This window comes from Ogataea philodendri (assembly GCF_020536065.1).
Source record: "Ogataea philodendri strain CBS6075 chromosome Unknown scaffold20, whole genome shotgun sequence".
NCBI classification, from domain to species: Eukaryota; Fungi; Ascomycota; class Pichiomycetes; order Pichiales; family Pichiaceae; genus Ogataea; species Ogataea philodendri.
This window is the reverse complement of record NW_025764096.1, coordinates 69,502-88,771: the sequence shown is the minus strand read 5'-3', so window position 1 is coordinate 88,771 and position 19,270 is coordinate 69,502. Positions and strand designations below refer to the sequence as shown.

At 51.3% G+C, this 19,270-nt stretch overlaps 17 protein-coding genes across 17 annotated transcripts; 9 read left to right on the top strand and 8 right to left on the bottom strand.

Annotated features, from left to right (window-relative positions):
• Nucleotides 1-17: 17 nt before the first annotated feature.
• OGAPHI_005372 (uncharacterized protein) lies at nt 18-1,406 on the top strand (the record flags this gene model as incomplete). Its single annotated transcript, XM_046206549.1, has 1 exon — nt 18-1,406. One exon carries the CDS (start codon nt 18-20, stop codon nt 1,404-1,406), a length of 1,389 nt encoding a protein of 462 aa, XP_046059805.1.
• Nucleotides 432-1,037, bottom strand: OGAPHI_005373 (uncharacterized protein; the record flags this gene model as incomplete). The annotated part of the gene is made up of 1 exon (XM_046206550.1): nt 432-1,037. The coding sequence occupies one exon, from the start codon at nt 1,035-1,037 to the stop codon at nt 432-434; it is 606 nt and encodes a 201-aa protein (XP_046059806.1).
• A 37-nt stretch (nt 1,407-1,443) lies between the features above and the next one.
• Nucleotides 1,444-3,615, bottom strand: OGAPHI_005371 (uncharacterized protein; the record flags this gene model as incomplete). The annotated part of the gene is made up of 1 exon (XM_046206548.1): nt 1,444-3,615. One exon carries the CDS (start codon nt 3,613-3,615, stop codon nt 1,444-1,446), a length of 2,172 nt encoding a protein of 723 aa, XP_046059804.1.
• Nucleotides 3,616-3,801: 186 nt separating this feature from the next.
• OGAPHI_005370 (uncharacterized protein) lies at nt 3,802-5,991 on the top strand (the record flags this gene model as incomplete). The annotated part of the gene is made up of 1 exon (XM_046206547.1): nt 3,802-5,991. One exon carries the CDS (start codon nt 3,802-3,804, stop codon nt 5,989-5,991), a length of 2,190 nt encoding a protein of 729 aa, XP_046059803.1.
• OGAPHI_005368 (uncharacterized protein) lies at nt 4,410-8,230 on the bottom strand (the record flags this gene model as incomplete). The annotated part of the gene is made up of 4 exons (XM_046206545.1): nt 4,410-5,432; nt 6,344-6,774; nt 7,549-7,687; nt 7,994-8,230. 4 exons carry the CDS (start codon nt 8,228-8,230, stop codon nt 4,410-4,412), a joined length of 1,830 nt encoding a protein of 609 aa, XP_046059801.1.
• Nucleotides 6,122-7,537, top strand: OGAPHI_005369 (uncharacterized protein; the record flags this gene model as incomplete). Its single annotated transcript, XM_046206546.1, has 1 exon — nt 6,122-7,537. One exon carries the CDS (start codon nt 6,122-6,124, stop codon nt 7,535-7,537), a length of 1,416 nt encoding a protein of 471 aa, XP_046059802.1.
• Nucleotides 7,779-9,536, top strand: OGAPHI_005367 (uncharacterized protein; the record flags this gene model as incomplete). Its single annotated transcript, XM_046206543.1, has 1 exon — nt 7,779-9,536. One exon carries the CDS (start codon nt 7,779-7,781, stop codon nt 9,534-9,536), a length of 1,758 nt encoding a protein of 585 aa, XP_046059800.1.
• Nucleotides 9,537-9,556: 20 nt separating this feature from the next.
• OGAPHI_005365 (uncharacterized protein) lies at nt 9,557-11,227 on the bottom strand (the record flags this gene model as incomplete). The annotated part of the gene is made up of 1 exon (XM_046206541.1): nt 9,557-11,227. One exon carries the CDS (start codon nt 11,225-11,227, stop codon nt 9,557-9,559), a length of 1,671 nt encoding a protein of 556 aa, XP_046059798.1.
• On the top strand, nt 9,711-10,541 carry OGAPHI_005366 (uncharacterized protein; the record flags this gene model as incomplete). The annotated part of the gene is made up of 2 exons (XM_046206542.1): nt 9,711-9,820; nt 9,929-10,541. The coding sequence occupies 2 exons, from the start codon at nt 9,711-9,713 to the stop codon at nt 10,539-10,541; spliced, it is 723 nt and encodes a 240-aa protein (XP_046059799.1).
• Nucleotides 11,228-11,541: 314 nt separating the features above from the next.
• Nucleotides 11,542-11,865, top strand: OGAPHI_005364 (uncharacterized protein; the record flags this gene model as incomplete). Its single annotated transcript, XM_046206540.1, has 1 exon — nt 11,542-11,865. The coding sequence occupies one exon, from the start codon at nt 11,542-11,544 to the stop codon at nt 11,863-11,865; it is 324 nt and encodes a 107-aa protein (XP_046059797.1).
• Nucleotides 11,866-12,362: 497 nt separating this feature from the next.
• OGAPHI_005363 (uncharacterized protein) lies at nt 12,363-12,921 on the top strand (the record flags this gene model as incomplete). Its single annotated transcript, XM_046206539.1, has 2 exons — nt 12,363-12,386; nt 12,529-12,921. The coding sequence occupies 2 exons, from the start codon at nt 12,363-12,365 to the stop codon at nt 12,919-12,921; spliced, it is 417 nt and encodes a 138-aa protein (XP_046059796.1).
• OGAPHI_005362 (uncharacterized protein) lies at nt 12,391-14,464 on the bottom strand (the record flags this gene model as incomplete). The annotated part of the gene is made up of 3 exons (XM_046206538.1): nt 12,391-13,295; nt 13,616-14,273; nt 14,390-14,464. The coding sequence occupies 3 exons, from the start codon at nt 14,462-14,464 to the stop codon at nt 12,391-12,393; spliced, it is 1,638 nt and encodes a 545-aa protein (XP_046059795.1).
• OGAPHI_005361 (uncharacterized protein) lies at nt 13,602-15,047 on the top strand (the record flags this gene model as incomplete). The annotated part of the gene is made up of 1 exon (XM_046206537.1): nt 13,602-15,047. The coding sequence occupies one exon, from the start codon at nt 13,602-13,604 to the stop codon at nt 15,045-15,047; it is 1,446 nt and encodes a 481-aa protein (XP_046059794.1).
• A 232-nt stretch (nt 15,048-15,279) lies between these two features.
• Nucleotides 15,280-18,804, top strand: OGAPHI_005358 (uncharacterized protein; the record flags this gene model as incomplete). Its single annotated transcript, XM_046206534.1, has 1 exon — nt 15,280-18,804. One exon carries the CDS (start codon nt 15,280-15,282, stop codon nt 18,802-18,804), a length of 3,525 nt encoding a protein of 1,174 aa, XP_046059791.1.
• On the bottom strand, nt 15,514-17,669 carry OGAPHI_005360 (uncharacterized protein; the record flags this gene model as incomplete). Its single annotated transcript, XM_046206536.1, has 3 exons — nt 15,514-17,344; nt 17,437-17,526; nt 17,617-17,669. The coding sequence occupies 3 exons, from the start codon at nt 17,667-17,669 to the stop codon at nt 15,514-15,516; spliced, it is 1,974 nt and encodes a 657-aa protein (XP_046059793.1).
• On the bottom strand, nt 18,012-18,296 carry OGAPHI_005359 (uncharacterized protein; the record flags this gene model as incomplete). Its single annotated transcript, XM_046206535.1, has 1 exon — nt 18,012-18,296. The coding sequence occupies one exon, from the start codon at nt 18,294-18,296 to the stop codon at nt 18,012-18,014; it is 285 nt and encodes a 94-aa protein (XP_046059792.1).
• Nucleotides 18,582-19,254, bottom strand: OGAPHI_005357 (uncharacterized protein; the record flags this gene model as incomplete). The annotated part of the gene is made up of 2 exons (XM_046206532.1): nt 18,582-18,780; nt 18,842-19,254. The coding sequence occupies 2 exons, from the start codon at nt 19,252-19,254 to the stop codon at nt 18,582-18,584; spliced, it is 612 nt and encodes a 203-aa protein (XP_046059790.1).
• Between the last annotated feature and the right edge of the window lie 16 nt (nt 19,255-19,270).

Here is a 19,270-nt window from a genome sequence, read left to right as displayed (position 1 = left end):
AGTGCCGTCTTTTCATAATGTATCCAGCTAAAGCGCACGCCAGAAAGGTGACGGAGCATTTCTTCTCCAAGCAATCCAAGACGAAGGCCGCTTATTTCATTGCCGGCTCGAAGCTTAAATTGTACCCTTATTGCGACATGCCTGGCCCATTGAGACAGAACAGGTACTTCTACTACTTATCGGGAGTGAACCAAATCAGTGGATGTTACATCCTGTACCAGACCCACATTGACAAGTTGACGCTGTTCTTGCCCGACGTGGACGAGGACGACATCATGTGGAGCGGTCTGCCTCTGTTCCCCGAGGAGGCTGTTCAGAAGTACGACGTGGACGAGGTGCTGTATGCCAGTGTCGTGGACACTGTGTTGAAGGAATTGGCCGAGTCGGGCACCAAGATCTTCACCACCGACACGGACGAGTACGCTAAGTCGTCATTTGCCAAGTACGTGATTCCAGGCGACAAGCATTTCTTCTACGCTCTGGACGAGGCCCGGCTGATCAAAGACTCGTTTGAGATCGAGCTTTTGCGCAAGGCTGCCAAAATCACCGACAACTCGCATTTGGCAGTGATGTCTGCACTTCCAATAGAGAAGAACGAGGGCCACATCCACGCAGAGTTCCTGTATCACTCGATCCGTCAAGGATCCAAGTTCTCTGCTTACGACCCAATCTGCTGCTCGGGACCAAACTGCGGCACGTTGCACTACATCAAGAACGACCAGGACATGGCCGGTAAGGAAAGTGTGCTGATCGACGCCGGTGCCGAGTGGGAGTGCTACGCTGCCGACGTGACCAGATGTTTCCCGATTAACGGTAAGTGGACCAAGGAGCACCTCGAGATCTACAACGCGGTTCTGGACATGCAGACCCAGTGCATGGCCCAGATCCGGCCCGGTGCGCAGTGGGAGGATGTCCACTTCCTGGCGCACAAGGTGCTGATCAAGAACTTCTTGGATCTGGGCATCTTTGTCGGCAACGAGGACGAGATCTTCAAGTCTGGAGTGTCCACCTGTTTCTTCCCGCACGGACTGGGCCATTTGCTTGGCCTGGACACCCACGACGTTGGTGGAAGAGCAAACTACGAGGATCCAAACAAGATGCTGGCATACTTGCGAGTGCGCAGACCTTTGCAGGCAGGCATGGTGGTGACGAACGAGCCGGGCATTTACTTCTCGCCGTTCCTGATGGCTCCTGCTCTGAAGGACCCGAAGCTCAACAAGTTCATCCAGCAGGAGATCGTGGACAAGTATATGTACATTGGCGGAGTGCGTATTGAGGACGACATTCTGGTAACCGAGACGGGCCACGAGAACCTGACGGGCATCACCAGCGACCCGGACGAGATCAGCAAGATCGTGCTTGCTGGAATCAGCAAGGGAAAAGAAGGGTTCCACGTGATTGTGTGAACGTGCACCATTACTTTTATCAGCGACATTATTCTTACTACACACCACATCTAAACACGTTGGAGCGCTGGTGTCTCAACTGTATAGTCTCCTTACGCTCAAGAATATTCAGGGCTTTCTCCAAAGCCGCCAGCGAGTAGCTTCCTTTCTCCACGAACTGTCTTCTGAGCGTGGCGTACGACGTGGACCAGCCAAGCGGGAGTCTCCGTTTGATCTCGCCCTCGATCTTGTGGATCTCGGACGTGATTTGCGCGTTGTCGGAGCTGCCCTCGTTGACAGCGTCCATTGTCGAAGCGTTGAAAAGTCGGATGGCCTCCTCGACGTGTCTTTCAGTAGCGATCGGGGCCAATTCCAGCTTGGCGAGCGACTCGGTGATTCTAATGATAGCCTCGAGCTGTCTCACTGTGATTGGGATCGAAGACCGTTCCGTGGAATGCGACTCCTTATTCTTCACCTCTTTTCTGATACCAACAAAGTGCGACGACAGCATCTCGCTTGCCTCGTACGACAGCCGCGGAGCACACTTCACTTTGCAGTACTGGATGTACCGCTTCATCTTGTCAAGAGAGATCTCTCCCTCCACCTGCTGCTCTGCAGAGCCGCCGTTCGTGTGGATGTTCATCACGTGATGCGCGATAGCCTCATCCCGCTGCTGGTTGTGTTCGTCCTTGACGATGAAGATCATGTCGAAACGCGACAGAATGGTCGTTTGGAAATCGATGTTCTCGCCAGGAGACTTCATGTCGTCGTAGCGGCCAAAAATCGGGTTGGCAGCCGCAAGCACAGACGTCCGCGAGTTCAGCACGGTCGTGATACCGGCCTTGGCGATCGAGATTGTCTGCTGTTCCATGGCCTCGTGGATAGCCACCCGGTCCTCGTCGCGCATCTTGTCGAACTCGTCAATGCAAACGACTCCTCCGTCAGCAAGCACCATCGCTCCTCCTTCCAGGTAGAAGTCTCTGGTGTTTGGGTCTCTCTGCACCGAGGCAGTCAAACCAGCGGCAGAGGAACCTTTACCCGAGGTGTACAGAGAAATTGGCGACACTTTCTCCACAAACTTCAGCAGCTGCGACTTGGCCGTTCCCGGGTCTCCAAGCAACAGAACGTTGATATCTCCTCTGAGTCGCATGCCGTCCGGAAGCAGTTTCTTGGACCCGCCCATCAGCAGACACGTGATGGCCTTCTTGATGTCTGTGTTACCGTAAATGGACGGAGCAATAGAGGACGAGAACCGTTCGTACAGGTTGTCTGATCTGGCAAGAGCAAGGAACTCTTCCTCCTCTTCCTCGGTGAAAACCGAGCTTAGACCGCCCGTCTCGGCGTCTCTGTCGGCCTGGATCCCCAGCACGTTCATGTACGGGTTTCTGATAGCCACATTGTTGGCCGAAGGCCCGTTTCTCACCTTGGCCTGGTAGATCGAGTAAATTCCAACAACGTCGCATCTGGTTCCGGGAATCACGCGGTTGCACAGACTTCTGTCGACGCTGAGCAGAATGTGCCGCGGCATCTCTCCAATTGGCACCATGTCGGTGGTTTCCTGCAATTTGAGCACCTGCTGGTCGATAAAAGTAGACTTATCATGAACAATAATGTACGGATCTGGTGGACACTGATTTCTCTCACCGTTTGGCTGTTGGGCCGACTGACACGTTTTTGGAGTCTGAACTGATCCGAACGAAGACGGAACCCGGATCTTCATCGTGTGACGACAAGACCGACACATCAAACTCACCTCGGTGGCCCTGGAGTGCAGCGTGGAGGCAGAGATGATGATTCCGGAGATCTTGACGATCTTGGAAATGTGCTCCGCATCGAGGTTTCTGATGGAGAGCTTGTTGTCGTTCGAGAGCAAAATCAGCTGGCAAATCGGGAAACTGGTTGGAGCCTCTTCGTTGGAAATATAAATGATCCGTCTGGCAATCTCCGTAATGGCTCTCTCGAACAAAGGAACCATCTCTGTTGGGTCGTCCATCAACTTCTTGTTGAGCTCGTCATTGTAGCTGATCAAGTGCTCGTTGTGCACAGTCAACTGGAACTGCTTCACCAAAATGTTCTCACGGAGCTGATCTCTGTAGATAAACTGGTTGTCCACGCGGAACTCCAAGATGAACCGCTTGAATGCCTTGATGATCTCACTGAACTGGTCGTCACTGACGGTCTCGCCAGGAAGCACCGAAGTGCTGAAAGTATCTGCCCTTTCAAACGACATGAGAAGAACACTGGGAAGAGTTTTTCGCTGAAACACGTCTGAAAGAAATTAATTATCCGAATTCAGCAGTGTAATTGACGCGTGACACCCGTGCACCAAACTATCTTCACCGGGCCGGGTGCAGAGGTGTGTTGATAAAATTTTAAATATCGTTTTGTATTGTTTATTGCGTGAACTTGTTAGAGCATGGCCGACGACAAGCAAACCGGGCCTTCTGAGCCGCCGAAGTCGCCCGTGATAGACCCGCAGATTACTAAGGAGCTCGAGACAGAAAACGAGAACATAGACCAGCAGCAGCTCGAGCTGCTGACGTCGCAATTGCCTGGCTTCAGATTCGATAATATCGAGCAGCTTAACGACGAGGAGCTGAACATTCATTTCCAGAAGATCATTGGCGACCAGGATGCAGAACACAAGGACGACAAGGACGAGGTCAAGCAGGAAACCACAGACCCACAGCTTGAGGATCAGCAGCCGGAACAGGACCACTCGAATGCCCCGGTTGAGCCTTCGCATGACATTGCTTCTACCGACAACAAGGAGAACAAGCCCGCTAATCGGAACTTGGATCCGGCTCTTGCGCTCTTATCAAGCGAAACTACGAACTTCAAAGGATTGTCTATCCCAAACACCTCAGAGTTGGTGCGAGAGACCAGTGAGTCGCCTGCTTTGAAAGCTTACAGAGAGCTTATGCGTAATCAGCAGTCGGTGATCGCACCGGTGGATGTTGTTCACGCCCAGCTCGCCGCTCTTCCGCTTACCTTCACCGCCCCACAGCATTTATCGTTCAATATTCAACTGCTCATAAACACCCTGCCTGTTCTGGACAACTTGGCAACGCAAATCCTGAGAATCATCTCGCAAGGACCGTACCAGAAGATAATGGAACTGGTTTCCAATCGTGATTCTTTCGCAGGTATTGCCTTTGGCAATTTGATCGAGCTGTTCGAAACAACAAAAAGAGTGTACAATTCTGAAGAAAGTCCGTTTTTCACCTTGGAAAATGTCACTTTTGGTGTTTGGAAATATGGCGAGGCCGCTCCAGATTTCTTCCGCGGCAAAGAGGACACCATTGAAGGTACGCTTCGTAAAGTGAACCTTGCCACCTTTTTGCTAGCCACGCTTGGGCTGATCGATCTGGGATTCTTTTTTTTAAACGAGGCATTCCTAGACGTTTTCTGTCCACCGCAGAACTTGGACCCAACCAGATCGCTTTCTAATCTCAAACAGGATAACACATTACAATCGACGTTGTTGAGCTCGTCGTTCCCCTTCTCCCAAAGCAGCAGAGCTCCAAACAACCAAACCAAGTTCCTCAAGTCGCATGCCATTTTGTTTCTTGAGCTGAAAACGCAAGCTTTCATTTCGGCAATTGAGCTGGGCGACCGTTCCAAAGACGAGATCATCAAGGACCTGTTCCCAGACAACTTGGACGAGGTGCTGCTGAAGAGAAAACAGCCAGACTTCGATGCCACTAAACAACCAATTGTGCGAAACTCCACGTTGTTCACACCCGCAGAGCTGGATTTCCTCGCAAGATGCGAGTCCAGGAAGGAGAATTTAATGAAGGTCAAGGAGGATGACTCATTGATGGAGAAGTATGAGTGGATCAAGTTCCTCAATGATTTGCTGGAATATGTCTCCAAGAACGTTGGATTCTTGATTTGGGGGCCAAAGGGTAAAATCACCAAGGAATTGACCAGACTCAAGCTGGGAGCAGAATCTGTCACGGCCAAACGACAGTACGACGAGGAAGGGAAAGAGGTGGTCACCGACAAGACAGAAGAAGAGGAACACAAGACCAAAAAGTCCAGAAGCTACCGTCAAAGCAGGCCAACAACTTTCCGTCGTGTTTGGAGTCAGGAGGAAGAGGAGGCACTTAGAGACGGCTTGAAGCTCAAGGGAACCCAATGGACAGCTATTTTGGAACTGTACGGACCGGGAGGGTCTCTGAGTGAAGCATTGAAGAACAGAACAACGTTGCAACTGAAGGACAAGGCCAGAAACTGGAAGATGTACTACCTGAAGAACGGCTTGGAGCTTCCTGAGTATTTGGTGAAGGTGACAGGAGAGTCTGACCGGGGCTACTCGCACGATTCGAACCGGTCTGCGGCCAAGGTGGAGAGACCAAAGGCAGGAAACCGCCACGCAAACTTGCAAACAGGTGTCTCGAGACCGTCGCAGGCTGCATCGAAACCTAAAAAGACAGACGAGGGAACAGACTCGAGCTACGAAGATATCATCAATAATTTGTTTGGGGCCAACAACGAGCGCGATAAAGACATCCAGAAGAATGCGCCTGCGGTTCGCACGGAGAACCCTGAAGATGCCACTAACGAGTTGAAAGACTTGGTGGCACAGGCCTTTGAGTCCTGATTGTTCTAGAAACATTGTGGGGTTACGAAGCCCCGGGACGCTTACTTTATTTTTTGTACTATTAGAGAGAAAAATATTCAATAAAAATCACAAAGGAAATTCTGACAAGAGAGTCTACCTTGTTGAATATATGAATATACTCAAAGTTAGATTACCCTCTCGGCTTGTTTCCCGGTACTCCCACCTCAGACCAGTGAGATGTGGGATGTTCAATGGGTTCAGCTCAGTTCATAGACAGTTTCATAGTTCAAGACCCAGTTTCTTGGATGATCCGTACAAGACGTTGGGAGTGAACGAGAGTGCTTCGGCCTCCGATATCAAGAAGGCGTACTACAAGCTCGCCAAGAAATACCACCCAGACATCAACAAGGAACAAGGAGCCGAGAAGAAGTTCCACCAGCTGCAAGAAGCGTATGACATATTGAGCGACCCTCAGAAGAAACAGCAGTACGACCAATTTGGAGCTTCTGCATTTGATCCAAACGCGGGAGCCGGTGGGTTCGGTGGGGCTCACGGCGGCAATCCGTTTGGAGGGTTCCAAGGCGGTGGCAATCCGTTTGAAGGATTTGGCTTCAATTTCGAGGACCTGTTTGGAGGAATGGGTGGCGGTGGTAGACAGCGTGGGGGTGTGCAGCATTTCCAAGGAGAAGACGTTGAAATTCTCAAGTCCATCACGTTCCGGGAGGCCATTTTCGGAACCAGGGCTGCTCTGGACTACAGAGCTGTTTGTCAGTGTGACACATGCTCTGGATCGGGACTCAAGAAGAACAGCAAAAAGAGCACCTGTCGCAGCTGTGACGGTACAGGATCGCAAGTGTACCAATTACAGGCTGGATTCCAGATGGCCTCCACGTGTAAGGCGTGCGGAGGAAGCGGTGTGTTCATCAATCCCTCGGACGCTTGCAAAGACTGTCGTGGCGAGGGAGTTGTGGAGCAGCACAAGCAGACCGAGGTGAACTTGCCAAAGGGAATCAAGGATGGATCGCGGATCCGTGTGAGCGGTGCTGGTAATGCTCCGCATGCCACAACGTCCAAGGGAACGATCCTGAGCAACGGCGATTTGATCATCAGAGTGAGAGTTCTGCCTGACCGGGAGTTTGTGAGGGACGGTGTGCACGTAATCTACAATTGCAAGATCCCAATGACGACTGCGGCCTTGGGAGGCACGGTGGAGATTCCGACCCTGGAGGACCAAAAGATCAAGATCAAGATTCCTGCGGGATCGGAGCACGGCAAGGTGATATCGATTCCAGAAAGAGGAGTTCCGTATGCGGGAAACAGAAGAGGAGACCTGCGGGTGATTCTGAACGTTGTTCCGCTCAAGCCGCAGAATGCTACGCAGACAGCGCTGTTGGAGGCCCTAGCGGACGCATTTGGCGACAAGACCGCCAAGCGTCTCGACCCGGACTGGAAGCCGCTGGAAAACGTTGCCGAGACCACGAGCTCCGACGCCGACGCCAACTGCGAGCACCCGACTAATTTGAAGAGAATCGAATCATTCCTGAGCAATGCATTCAAGAAGATCCTTAACAAAAACGATAAATAATGACTATTTACGTGTACATACAATTCCAGCTCCATGAGCCCTGTGTTCGCTTGTACGGTCTGGCCAGACGAAAATGCCATTGTTGGAGAGGGCCCTTTGCTCATTCTCAGACACGTCCATGCGCGTTGTGTCGCGTTGGAATTTTTGTCGCTGCACAGCCGAGTTATAATTAGCAATTGCCCGATTCGGAAGTAAGTAAAGAATAAGTACGCTACACCAGTTTGGAATTTGTGTCTTTGCTATGTCTCTTCCGTCGTTGTTGGAGGTGATTCAGGAGTCCTTTGAGGACGTTGCCCTTGATTCTGCTCCTTTGCGGGCGCGCAGCGTGCGGTCTGCTCCGAGGCAGAAGCTGCTGCCAAATTGTACATTATCGGCTCAGGACACAAACTCGCAAGTCAATTTGTTGATCACGCCGTCTCAGCGACTAAGACTCAACCAGAAGAAGCGCACGCGTACCGCAGAGATGCTCCATGGGTCGGATATGGTGGACGCAGTCGATTTTCTCTCGGACGACGAGCTGCCTGACGACCTGATAGTGTACAATGTTCCGTACTCGAGGCCGCTCAAGTCGCTTGCGCAGAGAGACCAGGCGTACCGGCCTTCCAGGATGCGTCCGTTGAGAATCAGCCGGTCCGCGTCGAGCGTATCGAGCTTCGGGTCGCCCCAGACCAGAGCTTCTTCCATTTTTAGCATCTCGTCCGACTGTTCAGAGCTGAGCTTGCTGGAGGACGAGGCCAAGTTCAGCGACGAGGCCCGGCTGCTTGGACTAAACGAGGACCCGCAGATCAACGAGTCGTTGCAACGGATCTCGATGCTCAACAGCTACAAGCATGTTTCTGCGCCAAACGTGTCCAAGGAGAAATTGGGGTATCTGACGGTGACTCGGCAGACGAACTTGCCCCCAAAAGACCCGCGCGAGGCATCGAAACACACGCGGGACTACGAGCAGCTGCTGCAGTCGCAGATGGACAAGGAGCAGAAGAAGCTGGAGGAGCGCAAGAAACAGCTGGCTGCGCTCGCAAAACAGACAGACATCGACCGCAAGACGTGGCGCACCGTTCTGCGCGACTACGACGCCCTGGTGTGCTCCGCAGAGACCCGCGAGCTGTGGTGGCGCGGCGTGCCCAAAGACCTGCGTCCCAGAGTCTGGATCAGACAGATGGGCCGGTCCAGCTTGTCCACGGAGCAGACACAGCAGTATCTCTCCGAGGCGGACGAGATCATCGACAAGGCGTGCGACCTGAAGGTTGCGAAGCTGGACACGGCGCAGTTCGCTAGAGACAACAGCAAAAACTACACATTGATAGAGAGCGTGGAGGAGTACTCTGCGCTGATCCAGCAGGCGTTCCCAAACCTGCTGGTGTTCCAGTACGGCCAGGCGTTCGACTCGATTCTGCGCACGATCCTGGCGTTCCGGCTGTGCCAGCGCGAGTCCACAGACCCGCTGTTCCGCGAAATCAAGGTGTCGCACCTGGTGAACCTGATCTGCGTGCTGTACTACAATTTGCGCGACGAAACGCTCACGCTGCGCATGTTCACCAGCCTCATGTCCAAGAAGATGATGTACCACCTCCAAACAGACACGAATCTCGAGTACCTGCAGGACATTGTGGCGCAGTTCGACAAGTTCCTCGCCAAGACCAGCCCAAATATCCACCAGCACTTTGAACACATTGGTCTGCAACCGCAGCTAATATTGGCCCCAACCGTGTCCAACATCTTCTCCAAGATGCTCAACATGGACATCTGCAGCAGACTGGTGGACATCTACATCTTCGAAGGAGATACGTTCCTGTTGCGCGTGCTGCTCGCGCTTATTCGCAAAGTGCAGTATAAATTGCTCGGCACCAAAGAAGAGGTGTGCACGATTTTGGGCGACGACTGTCTCAGCCTGCTGAACCGCTCAAAAGTGTCCGGATACAGATACCTCGACGTGGGCGATGCCACAGAGTTCATCTGCGACGTGCGCACCATCCTTAGACGCCAGGGCAGCTCTTAGTATTACATATTTTACAAACGTCATTGACAGCTCTGCACCTTTTCCAGTAACGTTTTTCCATCGTCCGCGGTCTTGACGCGCGCAATGTATGTCTCGAGCTTGCCGTCCGCGGTGAACGTTGGGAGTCTGATCGAATTGCCCTTCCCAATAAGCTCGTACTTGAGGTCCTTGAGAATGGCCACGTTCAGAATAACGTTCATGCCTCCCTCCGAACGCACCAGAATCCGCGCCTTTCCTGTTTCTGTGTTCTTGAGCACCTTCAGCTCGCCCAGCCCAATCGACTTGTAGGGGTCGTCCTTGTTGGCGGCATCAAACTGCAGGATTTTCGATTTCTTCGAGTAAACAACCGTCTCGTTTTCTTCGCCCGTTTTGGTGTCCACTTTCTGCGACAGCTTCACGACTGCAAAGTCGCCCTTGACGTCGTCGTTCTGCTCGACTTCCTCGTCTGGCTTGTCCGTGTCTGCGGGCTTGGACTCCTCGGTTTTGGGAGCAGAGAAGTTGAAGTTGAACGTCGAGGTGGCAGGAGCAGCAGCAGCAGCAGCAGGGGTGGACCCGAAACTAAACGGATTGGCGGCCTCCGCTGGCTTAGGTGCACTGGCTCCGAAATTAAACCCGTTGGATGGGGCCGAGAACGAAAACACAGGCTTGGCCGGCTGCGACTCGTCCTTAGCCTCAGGCTTGGTCTCTGACGGCTTGGAGAACGAAAATGCAGATGACGAGCCAAACGAGAACGCTGGGGTCGGAGCGGATGCTGTTTCGGAGCTGGGCTCGGGCTCAGAGGCCTTTGGCTCCTCTTTGGCCGGAGCGTTGAATGAGAATGCTGGCTTGGCGAACGCAGATTCGGCTGGCTTGCCAAACGAAAAAGCCGGGACAGCGGCCTCTGCGGGCTTGGACTGGCCAAAGGTGAATGCTGGTTTCTCGGCTGGCTGCTCTGCTGGCTGTTCTGTTGGCTTTGCTGCTGGTTCGTCCTTCTTTGGGAACTTGAACACATCGTCCTTTATCTGAGTTCCTGAGGACAGCTGGAATGTTGGGCCCTCGATCTTGACGTCGTCGTCCGAGTCGGAGTCTGGTGGCGGAGCACGACCAAACTTGAACCCGTAGTCCTTGGATTTTGGCAGGGCATCCAGCGTGAAAGCAGGGCCCTTAATTTCCACAGGCTTGTCTTCCTCGTCTTCCTCGTCCGACTTGGTGTCCTCGGTGCCGAACTTGAACTCGCTGTTCTTCACAGCGTCCACTTTAACGTCCACCTTGGGCACCTCGGCGTTTTTCACTGCAATCTTGTTATTAATCACCTTATCGTAGTATTCTTGGTACTTGGTCAAAATCGGACGCAAATCGGCAATCGGGTTCTTCACCACCGAGTTGTTGATCGACTGTAAGAATAGTGCATTCAAGGACTTCAGCTGGGTGGGCTGGTCGCTCACAACATTGGTTTCTGGGGCCTTTGTTTCTGGTTGGGTAGGTTTATCAGAGTCTGTAGAAGGAGTAAGGAAACTAAACGCTCCGGCAGGCTTGGAGGCTGCGGCAAAACCATTGGCAGGCTTGACACGAGGTTTGAGCTTGGCAATGGGCCGCGAGGCTAGAACATCGGCAGAAGCACGCTTAGCACCTTCGAAATGTTCTTCGTCACTATCAAAGTCCTCGGCAAGAGCCTTGTCCGCGGTGAGCTGGGTTTTGCTTCTTTTGGCCATACTGCTTTCACAAAACACGAGTCGATTGACGTGTACACAAACACGAATGGGTTACCGCGTTTTTATGTGTGTTTAATGTTTCAACTGTGAAACAAGACTTGGTTTCGGAAGCTGGGTGTAGTGGGTGCACGGGTGTTTGCCAGGCATGGCTGGTGTCACGTGCCTGATGTGCGGGCTAGGGAGGAAAAACCAGCGGGTTGGGGTCCTGCTTATCTAAGCGTGGTTAAAATTTTTTAGTGTGTCTGAATTATTTCGATAGCCAACATTATAACACAAAGTAGGTGACAAGAATTAGATCCTTGCTAACAAACTAGATGCCTCCAAAGATTCAACAATCCAAGGCAGCTAAGGCTGCTGCCGCTCTTGCTGGTGGTAAGAAGTCTAAGAAGAAGTGGTCCAAGGGAAAGGTTAAGGACAAGGCACAACATCTTGTTGTGTTGGACCAAGAGAAATACGACAGAATCATGAAGGAAGTGCCAACATACAGATTCGTTTCCGTTTCTATTTTGGTTGACAGATTGAAGATTGGTGGTTCTTTGGCCAGAGTTGCTCTCAAGCAGCTTGAGGAGGAGGGTATCATCAAGCCTGTGTTGAAGCACTCCAAGCAATACATTTACACTCGTGCTACTGCCGAGTAGATAGTATAATACAACAAGATCAGAAGATTAACAGAGGGTAGTAGTGAGGTTTGGACGGGGCAGACCGGTTGTAGGTGGTGGATCCGGGAGGAGTATTGAGGAGTAAAGTCAGATGGTAGGACCGGCCGGTTGGCACCTGTATACAGTCTTCTCACTTTAGGCCTAATCGGGTTCCACTGGGGTACAGTCCGTCCAGCCAATACTAGAAGGATCGCTGTGTCTGAAAATTTTTACCTCCCTAATCTTTACTCTTCTTGTAAGTACTGATGATGATTGTTTCCATAACATCATTCATAGGCGAATAATCTCCGATTCAATGAGCCGAGAAAACATGCATCACCATCTGAACCAGTACTAACGAGTCAGGTTTGGTTGCCGTGTTTAGTAAAACATTACAATGAGACAATTCAACATTCAATGATGAATACTTTACTTCAGTTCTGCTTCTGAACCTTTATGAAGATAATATAGTTACCAAAAGCTCAATTTCTGATCGAATGTTTGGATTGTCTTATTTAGCTGTAGTTACTGGGCCAAGTACTCGGACTCGAACTTGGACTGTCTGATACTGAGGAATTTCTTAACCTCGCTCCAGGTCTCCACGACCTTTGGGTTTTTCTGTTTGGACATGACCGAGTCGAGCTTGTTGATCACAGAGTACAGGAAGAACCGGGTGTCCTCACTGTACAGCAATCTGAGCCAGAAGAACATGGCGTAGATCACCAGACCGAACCCAGAGTTGCCTCTCATGAGCAGAGTGTCCACCACCAAAACCGCAAACACAAAGATCTGGTCGTACAAAATTGCTTTTTCAAACAAGCTGTCAGCCTTGAGGATCGGTTTGATGTGGAAGTGGCTGGCCAATTGCAGCGTCGAGATCAAGATGTAGGGAGCCAGCTTGAAGAACGACGACCGGCCAAAGAACCACGCAACAGAAAGCACCAAGTACTGGAAGTTTTCTGTCGCCATGAGAGTGAAGTACGAAGGAAGCGACTTTCTGTTGAATTGCGACGCAATGGCAACGCTGTAGCTGATCCAGACCCCGGTGAACGATAATCTGTAGCAGATTCTAGGGATCAACAGCTTGTGCGACTTGCGAGTAACGTAGTAGGCCAGGTACACAAGACTGAAGATGATTGTGGCCACATGTCCGCCGATCCAGGCGAACTTGAGCACCGGCTGCGGACGCGAGGCCTTCTTGCGCAGCTTTCTGTTCTTCTTGTCGGAAACAGGCATTTCCGGCTTGAGAGTCCCGTTGGGAACAGTGGATGTTTGAGACGACATGCTAAGAATAAACAAGATGAAATTTGCTAAGGCAGGTACAGGCTGGTGGTGCGAGGAGGGGTTGGTTTTTAAAACTGGAGCAGGAATGGAAGGTGGTGAAAGGGGCGAAGCGCAGGAGCACTGGTGGAGACGTGGGGGGTGCTGGACTTGTTGAAGATTGTTGTTTCAATGTTGTCGGGTACTCTAATTTATACGATCCGACAGATCGAGTTTAATAATCAGTGTAATTTAAATATGGTAGCACAAAATAGCCAGATGGATAGAACACCATAAGTATCCACCAACATCCAAACTCCACTGCCAGTCATCCCAATCGACCACACAGCACCCGCTCTCTTCATTTCCTTCCCCCGTTGTTTTCCTTCCCTGGTCTCGTCTCCCAGTTCCCAAAACGGTCTTACCTAATCAGACATATTACAGAGTCAAATTAATTTAATTAATTTTCATTAATCATGTCCAACGATACCTACTCCACCCCTCTGTCGTCGCGGTACGCGTCGAAGGAGATGTCCCAGATCTTCTCTCTGCGTAACAGATTCTCCACCTGGAGAAAGCTGTGGTACAACCTGGCTATCGCCGAGCAATCTCTCGGTCTTTCTGTGGTCACTGACGAAGCTATTGAGCAGATGTCCAAGCACCTCGAGATCACCGACGAGGAGATCGAGGCTGCCAAAAAAGAGGAGGCCATTGTAAGACACGACGTGATGGCCCACGTCCATGTTTTCGGGTCCACCTGTCCTGCTGCTGCCGGAATCATCCATCTGGGAGCCACCTCGTGCTATGTCACTGATAATGCCGATCTCATTTTCCTGAGAGACGCCTACGACGTGCTGATCCCAAAGTTGGTGAACGTGATCAACAGACTGGCCCAGTTCGCCCTGCAATACAAAGACCTGCCGGTCTTGGGATGGACCCATTTCCAGCCTGCCCAGCTCACTACTGTTGGAAAAAGAGCCACCTTGTGGATCCAGGAGCTGCTCTGGGATCTCAGAAACATGCAGCGTGCCAGAGACGATCTGGGACTCCGTGGTGTCAAGGGAACCACCGGAACCCAGGCCTCGTTCTTGTCGCTGTTCCACGGCAACCACGACAAGGTGGAAGCCTTGGACGAGAAAGTGGTTGAGCTACTAGGATTCGAGTACGCTTACCCTTGTACCGGACAAACGTACTCGAGAAAGATCGATATTGATGCGTTGCATCCTCTCTCGTCGTTGGGAGCCTCATGTCACAAGATGGCTACCGACATTAGACTTTTGGCCAATCTGAAGGAGATGGAGGAGCCATTCGAAAAGAGCCAGATCGGTTCGTCTGCCATGGCCTACAAGCGGAACCCTATGAGATGCGAGCGTGTGTGTTCGTTGTCGCGTCACCTTGGCTCGTTGTACCAGGACGCATTCCAAACGGCCTCTGTTCAGTGGTTTGAGAGAACTTTGGACGACTCTGCAATTAGAAGAATCTCCATTCCAGAAGCATTCCTGACGGCCGATATCTTGCTATCGACGCTGCTGAACATCACGTCTGGCCTCGTCGTGTATCCAAAGGTGATCGAGCGTCGTATCATGGCCGAATTGCCGTTTATGGCTACCGAAAATATTATTATGGCGATGGTGGAGCAAGGAGGGTCCAGACAAGATTGTCACGAAGAGATCCGTGTTTTGTCGCACCAAGCGTCCGCAGTGGTGAAACAAGAAGGTGGTGACAATGACCTGATCCAAAGAATCAAGTCGACCGAATACTTCAAGCCAATCTGGGGCAAACTGGACCAACTATTGGACCCATCTACTTTTGTTGGTCGTGCTCCACAACAGACTGAAAAATTTGTTAACGTCACTGTTGCTACAGCTTTACAACCATACAAGTCACTGATTAACCAAGAACAAGTTCAATTGGCCGTTTAAGTACTGTAATGACGATCTTATTGTTCTCTGTCGATTAGTAAACAATGCGGACTCTCTACTCCGGTAATCATTTCTTAAGCAACAAATTTTTTTAATTGTATCCGTGACTCAAAAAATGCAACTACCAGGGAGCCCGAGTCATTTCCCCCCCACTTCCCTAGAGCCGTCATTTTTTTTTTTATTAGCCTTGAGAATTTAAATTTCCCTCACTCTTCTCTTTTTATCAGACAAGATGGCACAGGTGGAAGACCATTCGTCGTTGCATCAATTACGCAAGAACTCGGAAATCCTTTCCAATGCCAACAAGATCCTGGTAGCCAACAGAGGAGAAATCCCAATCAGAATCTTTAGATCTGCTCATGAGCTGTCAATGCAAACAGTCGCTATCTATTCCCATGAAGATAGATTGTCGATGCACAGACTCAAGGCGGACGAGGCCTATGTGATTGGCGCTAGAGGCCAATACTCACCAGTGCAGGCCTATTTGCAGAGCGACGAGATCATCAACATCGCTTTGGAACATGGTGTCTCCATGATCCACCCCGGCTACGGTTTCCTTTCTGAAAATTCGGACTTTGCCCGCAAGGTCGAGGAAGCGGGCATGATTTGGGTGGGTCCACCCCACACAGTCATCGACTCTGTCGGAGACAAGGTCAGTGCCAGAAACCTGGCTGGCAAGTGCAATGTTCCTGTTGTTCCCGGAACAGATGGCCCAATCGACTCTGTTGACCAGGCTCAGGACTTTGTGGACAAATACGGCTACCCGGTCATCATCAAGGCCGCCTTTGGTGGTGGAGGTCGTGGTATGAGAGTCGTTCGTGAAGGTGAGGACATTGCGGACGCTTTCAGCAGAGCAACCTCTGAGGCAAAGACCGCCTTTGGTAACGGTACCTGCTTTATCGAACGGTTCTTGGACAAACCAAAGCACATTGAGGTGCAACTTCTGGCCGATAACTACGGAAACGTTATCCATTTGTTCGAAAGAGACTGTTCTGTTCAAAGAAGACACCAAAAGGTGGTTGAGATTGCTCCTGCAAAGACCCTGCCAATTGAGGTCAGAGACGCCATTTTGACCGATGCTGTTAAGCTGGCAAAGACTGCCAACTATAGAAACGCAGGTACTGCTGAGTTTCTGGTTGATGCAAAGAACAGACACTATTTCATTGAGATCAACCCAAGAATCCAGGTCGAACACACAATCACTGAGGAAGTCACTGGTGTTGACATTGTTGCTGCTCAGATCCAGATTGCTGCTGGTGCTTCTTTGCAACAACTTGGTCTGTTGCAGGACAAGATCACCACCAGAGGTTTTGCAATCCAGTGCAGAATCACTACCGAAGACCCAGCCAAGAACTTCCAGCCAGACACTGGTAAGATCGAGGTTTACAGATCTTCTGGTGGTAACGGTGTGAGATTGGACGGTGGTAACGGTTTTGCCGGTGCCATTATCTCTCCCCACTACGACTCCATGTTGGTCAAGTGTTCCACTTCTGGTTCGAACTACGAGATTGCCAGAAGAAAGATGATTAGATCTTTGGTCGAGTTCAGAATTAGAGGTGTCAAGACCAACATTCCGTTCTTGCTTGCTCTGTTGACCCACCCAACGTTCGTTTCTGGTGACTGTTGGACCACTTTTATCGACGACACCCCATCGTTGTTCGAGATGGTTCAATCCAAGAACAGAGCTCAAAAGCTGTTGTCGTACCTTGCCGACCTCTGTGTCAATGGATCCTCGATCAAGGGTCAAATTGGCCTGCCAAAGCTGAACAGAGAGGCCGATATCCCAGTCGTCCACGACGTGAACGGCTGGGAGATCGACGTCAAGTCGACTCCTCCAGAATCTTTCAGACAATACTTGCTGGACTACGGTCCACAGAGATTTGCCGACCAGATCAGAGCCTTTGACGGTTGTATGATCATGGACACTACTTGGAGAGACGCCCACCAGTCTCTGCTTGCCACTAGAGTCAGAACCATAGACCTTTTGAACATCGCCCCAACCACCGCTCATGCCTTGAGGTACGCATTTGCCTTGGAGTGTTGGGGAGGTGCCACTTTCGACGTTGCCATGCGTTTCTTGCACGAGGACCCATGGGATAGACTGAGAAAGCTTAGAAAAGCCGTTCCAAACATTCCTTTCCAGATGCTGCTGAGAGGAGCCAACGGAGTGGCTTACTCTTCTCTGCCTGACAATGCTATTGACCATTTCGTTAAGCAGGCCAAGGAAGCTGGTGTTGACATCTTCAGAGTTTTCGATGCTCTGAACGACTTGGAGCAGTTGAAGGTTGGTGTTGACGCTGTCAAGAAGGCCGGTGCCGTTGTCGAGGCCACCATTTGTTATTCAGGAGACATGTTGAAGCCAGGTAAGAAGTACAACCTCAAGTACTACCTGGAGACCGTTGATAAGATCATGGAGATGGGCACCCACTTGTTGGGTATCAAGGACATGGCCGGTACTTTGAAGCCTGCTGCTGCCAAACTGTTGATCAGTAACATCAGAAAGAAGTACCCATCTGTTCCTATCCATGTTCACACGCACGACTCTGCCGGTACCGGTGTGATCACCTACGTTGCCTGTGCACTTGCCGGTGCCGACATCGTCGATTGTGCTGTCAACTCCATGTCTGGACTGACTTCCCAGCCTTCTATGAGTGCCTTTATTGCCGCTTTGGACAGGGAGATCAATACTGGTATCACCGAGGAGAGCGCCAGAGAGCTCGACGCTTACTGGTCTGAGATGAGACTGCTGTACTCGTGTTTCGAGGCCGACCTCAAGGGTCCAGACCCAGAGGTGTACAACCACGAGATTCCGGGTGGTCAGTTGACCAACTTGCTGTTCCAGGCCCAACAGGTTGGTTTGGGCGAGCAATGGCTAGAGACCAAGAAGGCGTACGAGGACGCCAACATGCTTTTGGGCGACATTGTCAAGGTGACTCCAACTTCGAAGGTTGTTGGAGACCTTGCTCAGTTCATGGTTTCCAACAAGCTGACTTCCAAAGACGTGGAGAGACTGGCTTCCGAGTTGGACTTCCCCGACTCTGTTCTGGACTTCTTTGAAGGACTGATGGGCACTCCGTACGGAGGATTCCCAGAGCCATTGAGAACCAACATTCTTGCTGGAAAGAGAAGAAAGCTGACCCGCAGACCAGGTTTGGAGCTCGAGCCATTCGACCTCAAGAAGATCAAGGAGGACTTGCAGTCGAGATTCGGCTCCTCGATCACCGAGTTTGACGTTGCCTCGTACAACATGTACCCTAAGGTGTTTGAGGCGTTCAAGAAGAACCAGGAGAAGTACGGCGATCTTTCTGTGCTGCCAACGAGATTCTTCCTTGCTCCACCAAAGATTGAGGAGGAGATCACTGTTGAGATCGAGCAAGGAAAGACGTTTGTGATCAAGGTGATGGCAGTTGGAGATCTTTCTCCACAAACCGGAACCAGAGAGGTTTACTTCGAGTTCAACGGTGAGATGAGAAAGGTCACTGTTGAGGACAAGCTTGCTGCTGTGGAGACGGTGACCCGTCCAAAGGCGGACGCTCACAACCCGAACGAGGTTGGAGCCCCAATGGCCGGAGTGGTGATCGAGGTGCGTGTGCACAACGGCGGCGAGGTCAAGAAGGGCGACCCGGTGTGTGTTTTGAGCGCCATGAAGATGGAAATGGTGATCAGCTCGCCGGTTTCGGGAAAGATCTCCGAGGTGACGGTCAACGAGAACGATAGTGTTGATGCTGGCGACCTGATCTGCAAGATTGTGAAATAAGATTTAACGAGATGATTTTAGTATACAGCCTATTTACTTTCTGCGCCTGCGCTTGTCGTCGTTCTTGCGCTCGGCGACAAGATGTTCGTACCGTTGGAGCAGCTCCTCGTACTGCGCGAGCTTATCTGCCACTTTTTCGTCCTGGTGGCTGGCTCCGTTCCATGTGTTTTCCGGGTCCGACAGCAGCTGTGCTGTGTGTTTGTTCTGCGACAAGATCTTTCCCCAGATCTGGATCAGTTCGTTGGCCTTCACGGTGCTTTCCTTGATTCTGCGAATGTAGTTGGTGGACTCTCTGATGGAGATACTGCTCTGTTCGAACGCGGCGTTGATCTTGGCCAGTTTGTCGAGCTCGGTGCGGATCGCCGCGTCGCGGTCCTTTTCGCGCGCCGGTCCAGGCGACGACATCACCTGTTCCAGACTGTTGAGTGCCGGTGTTAATTGCTGCGACATGACGCGTAAAAAAAGT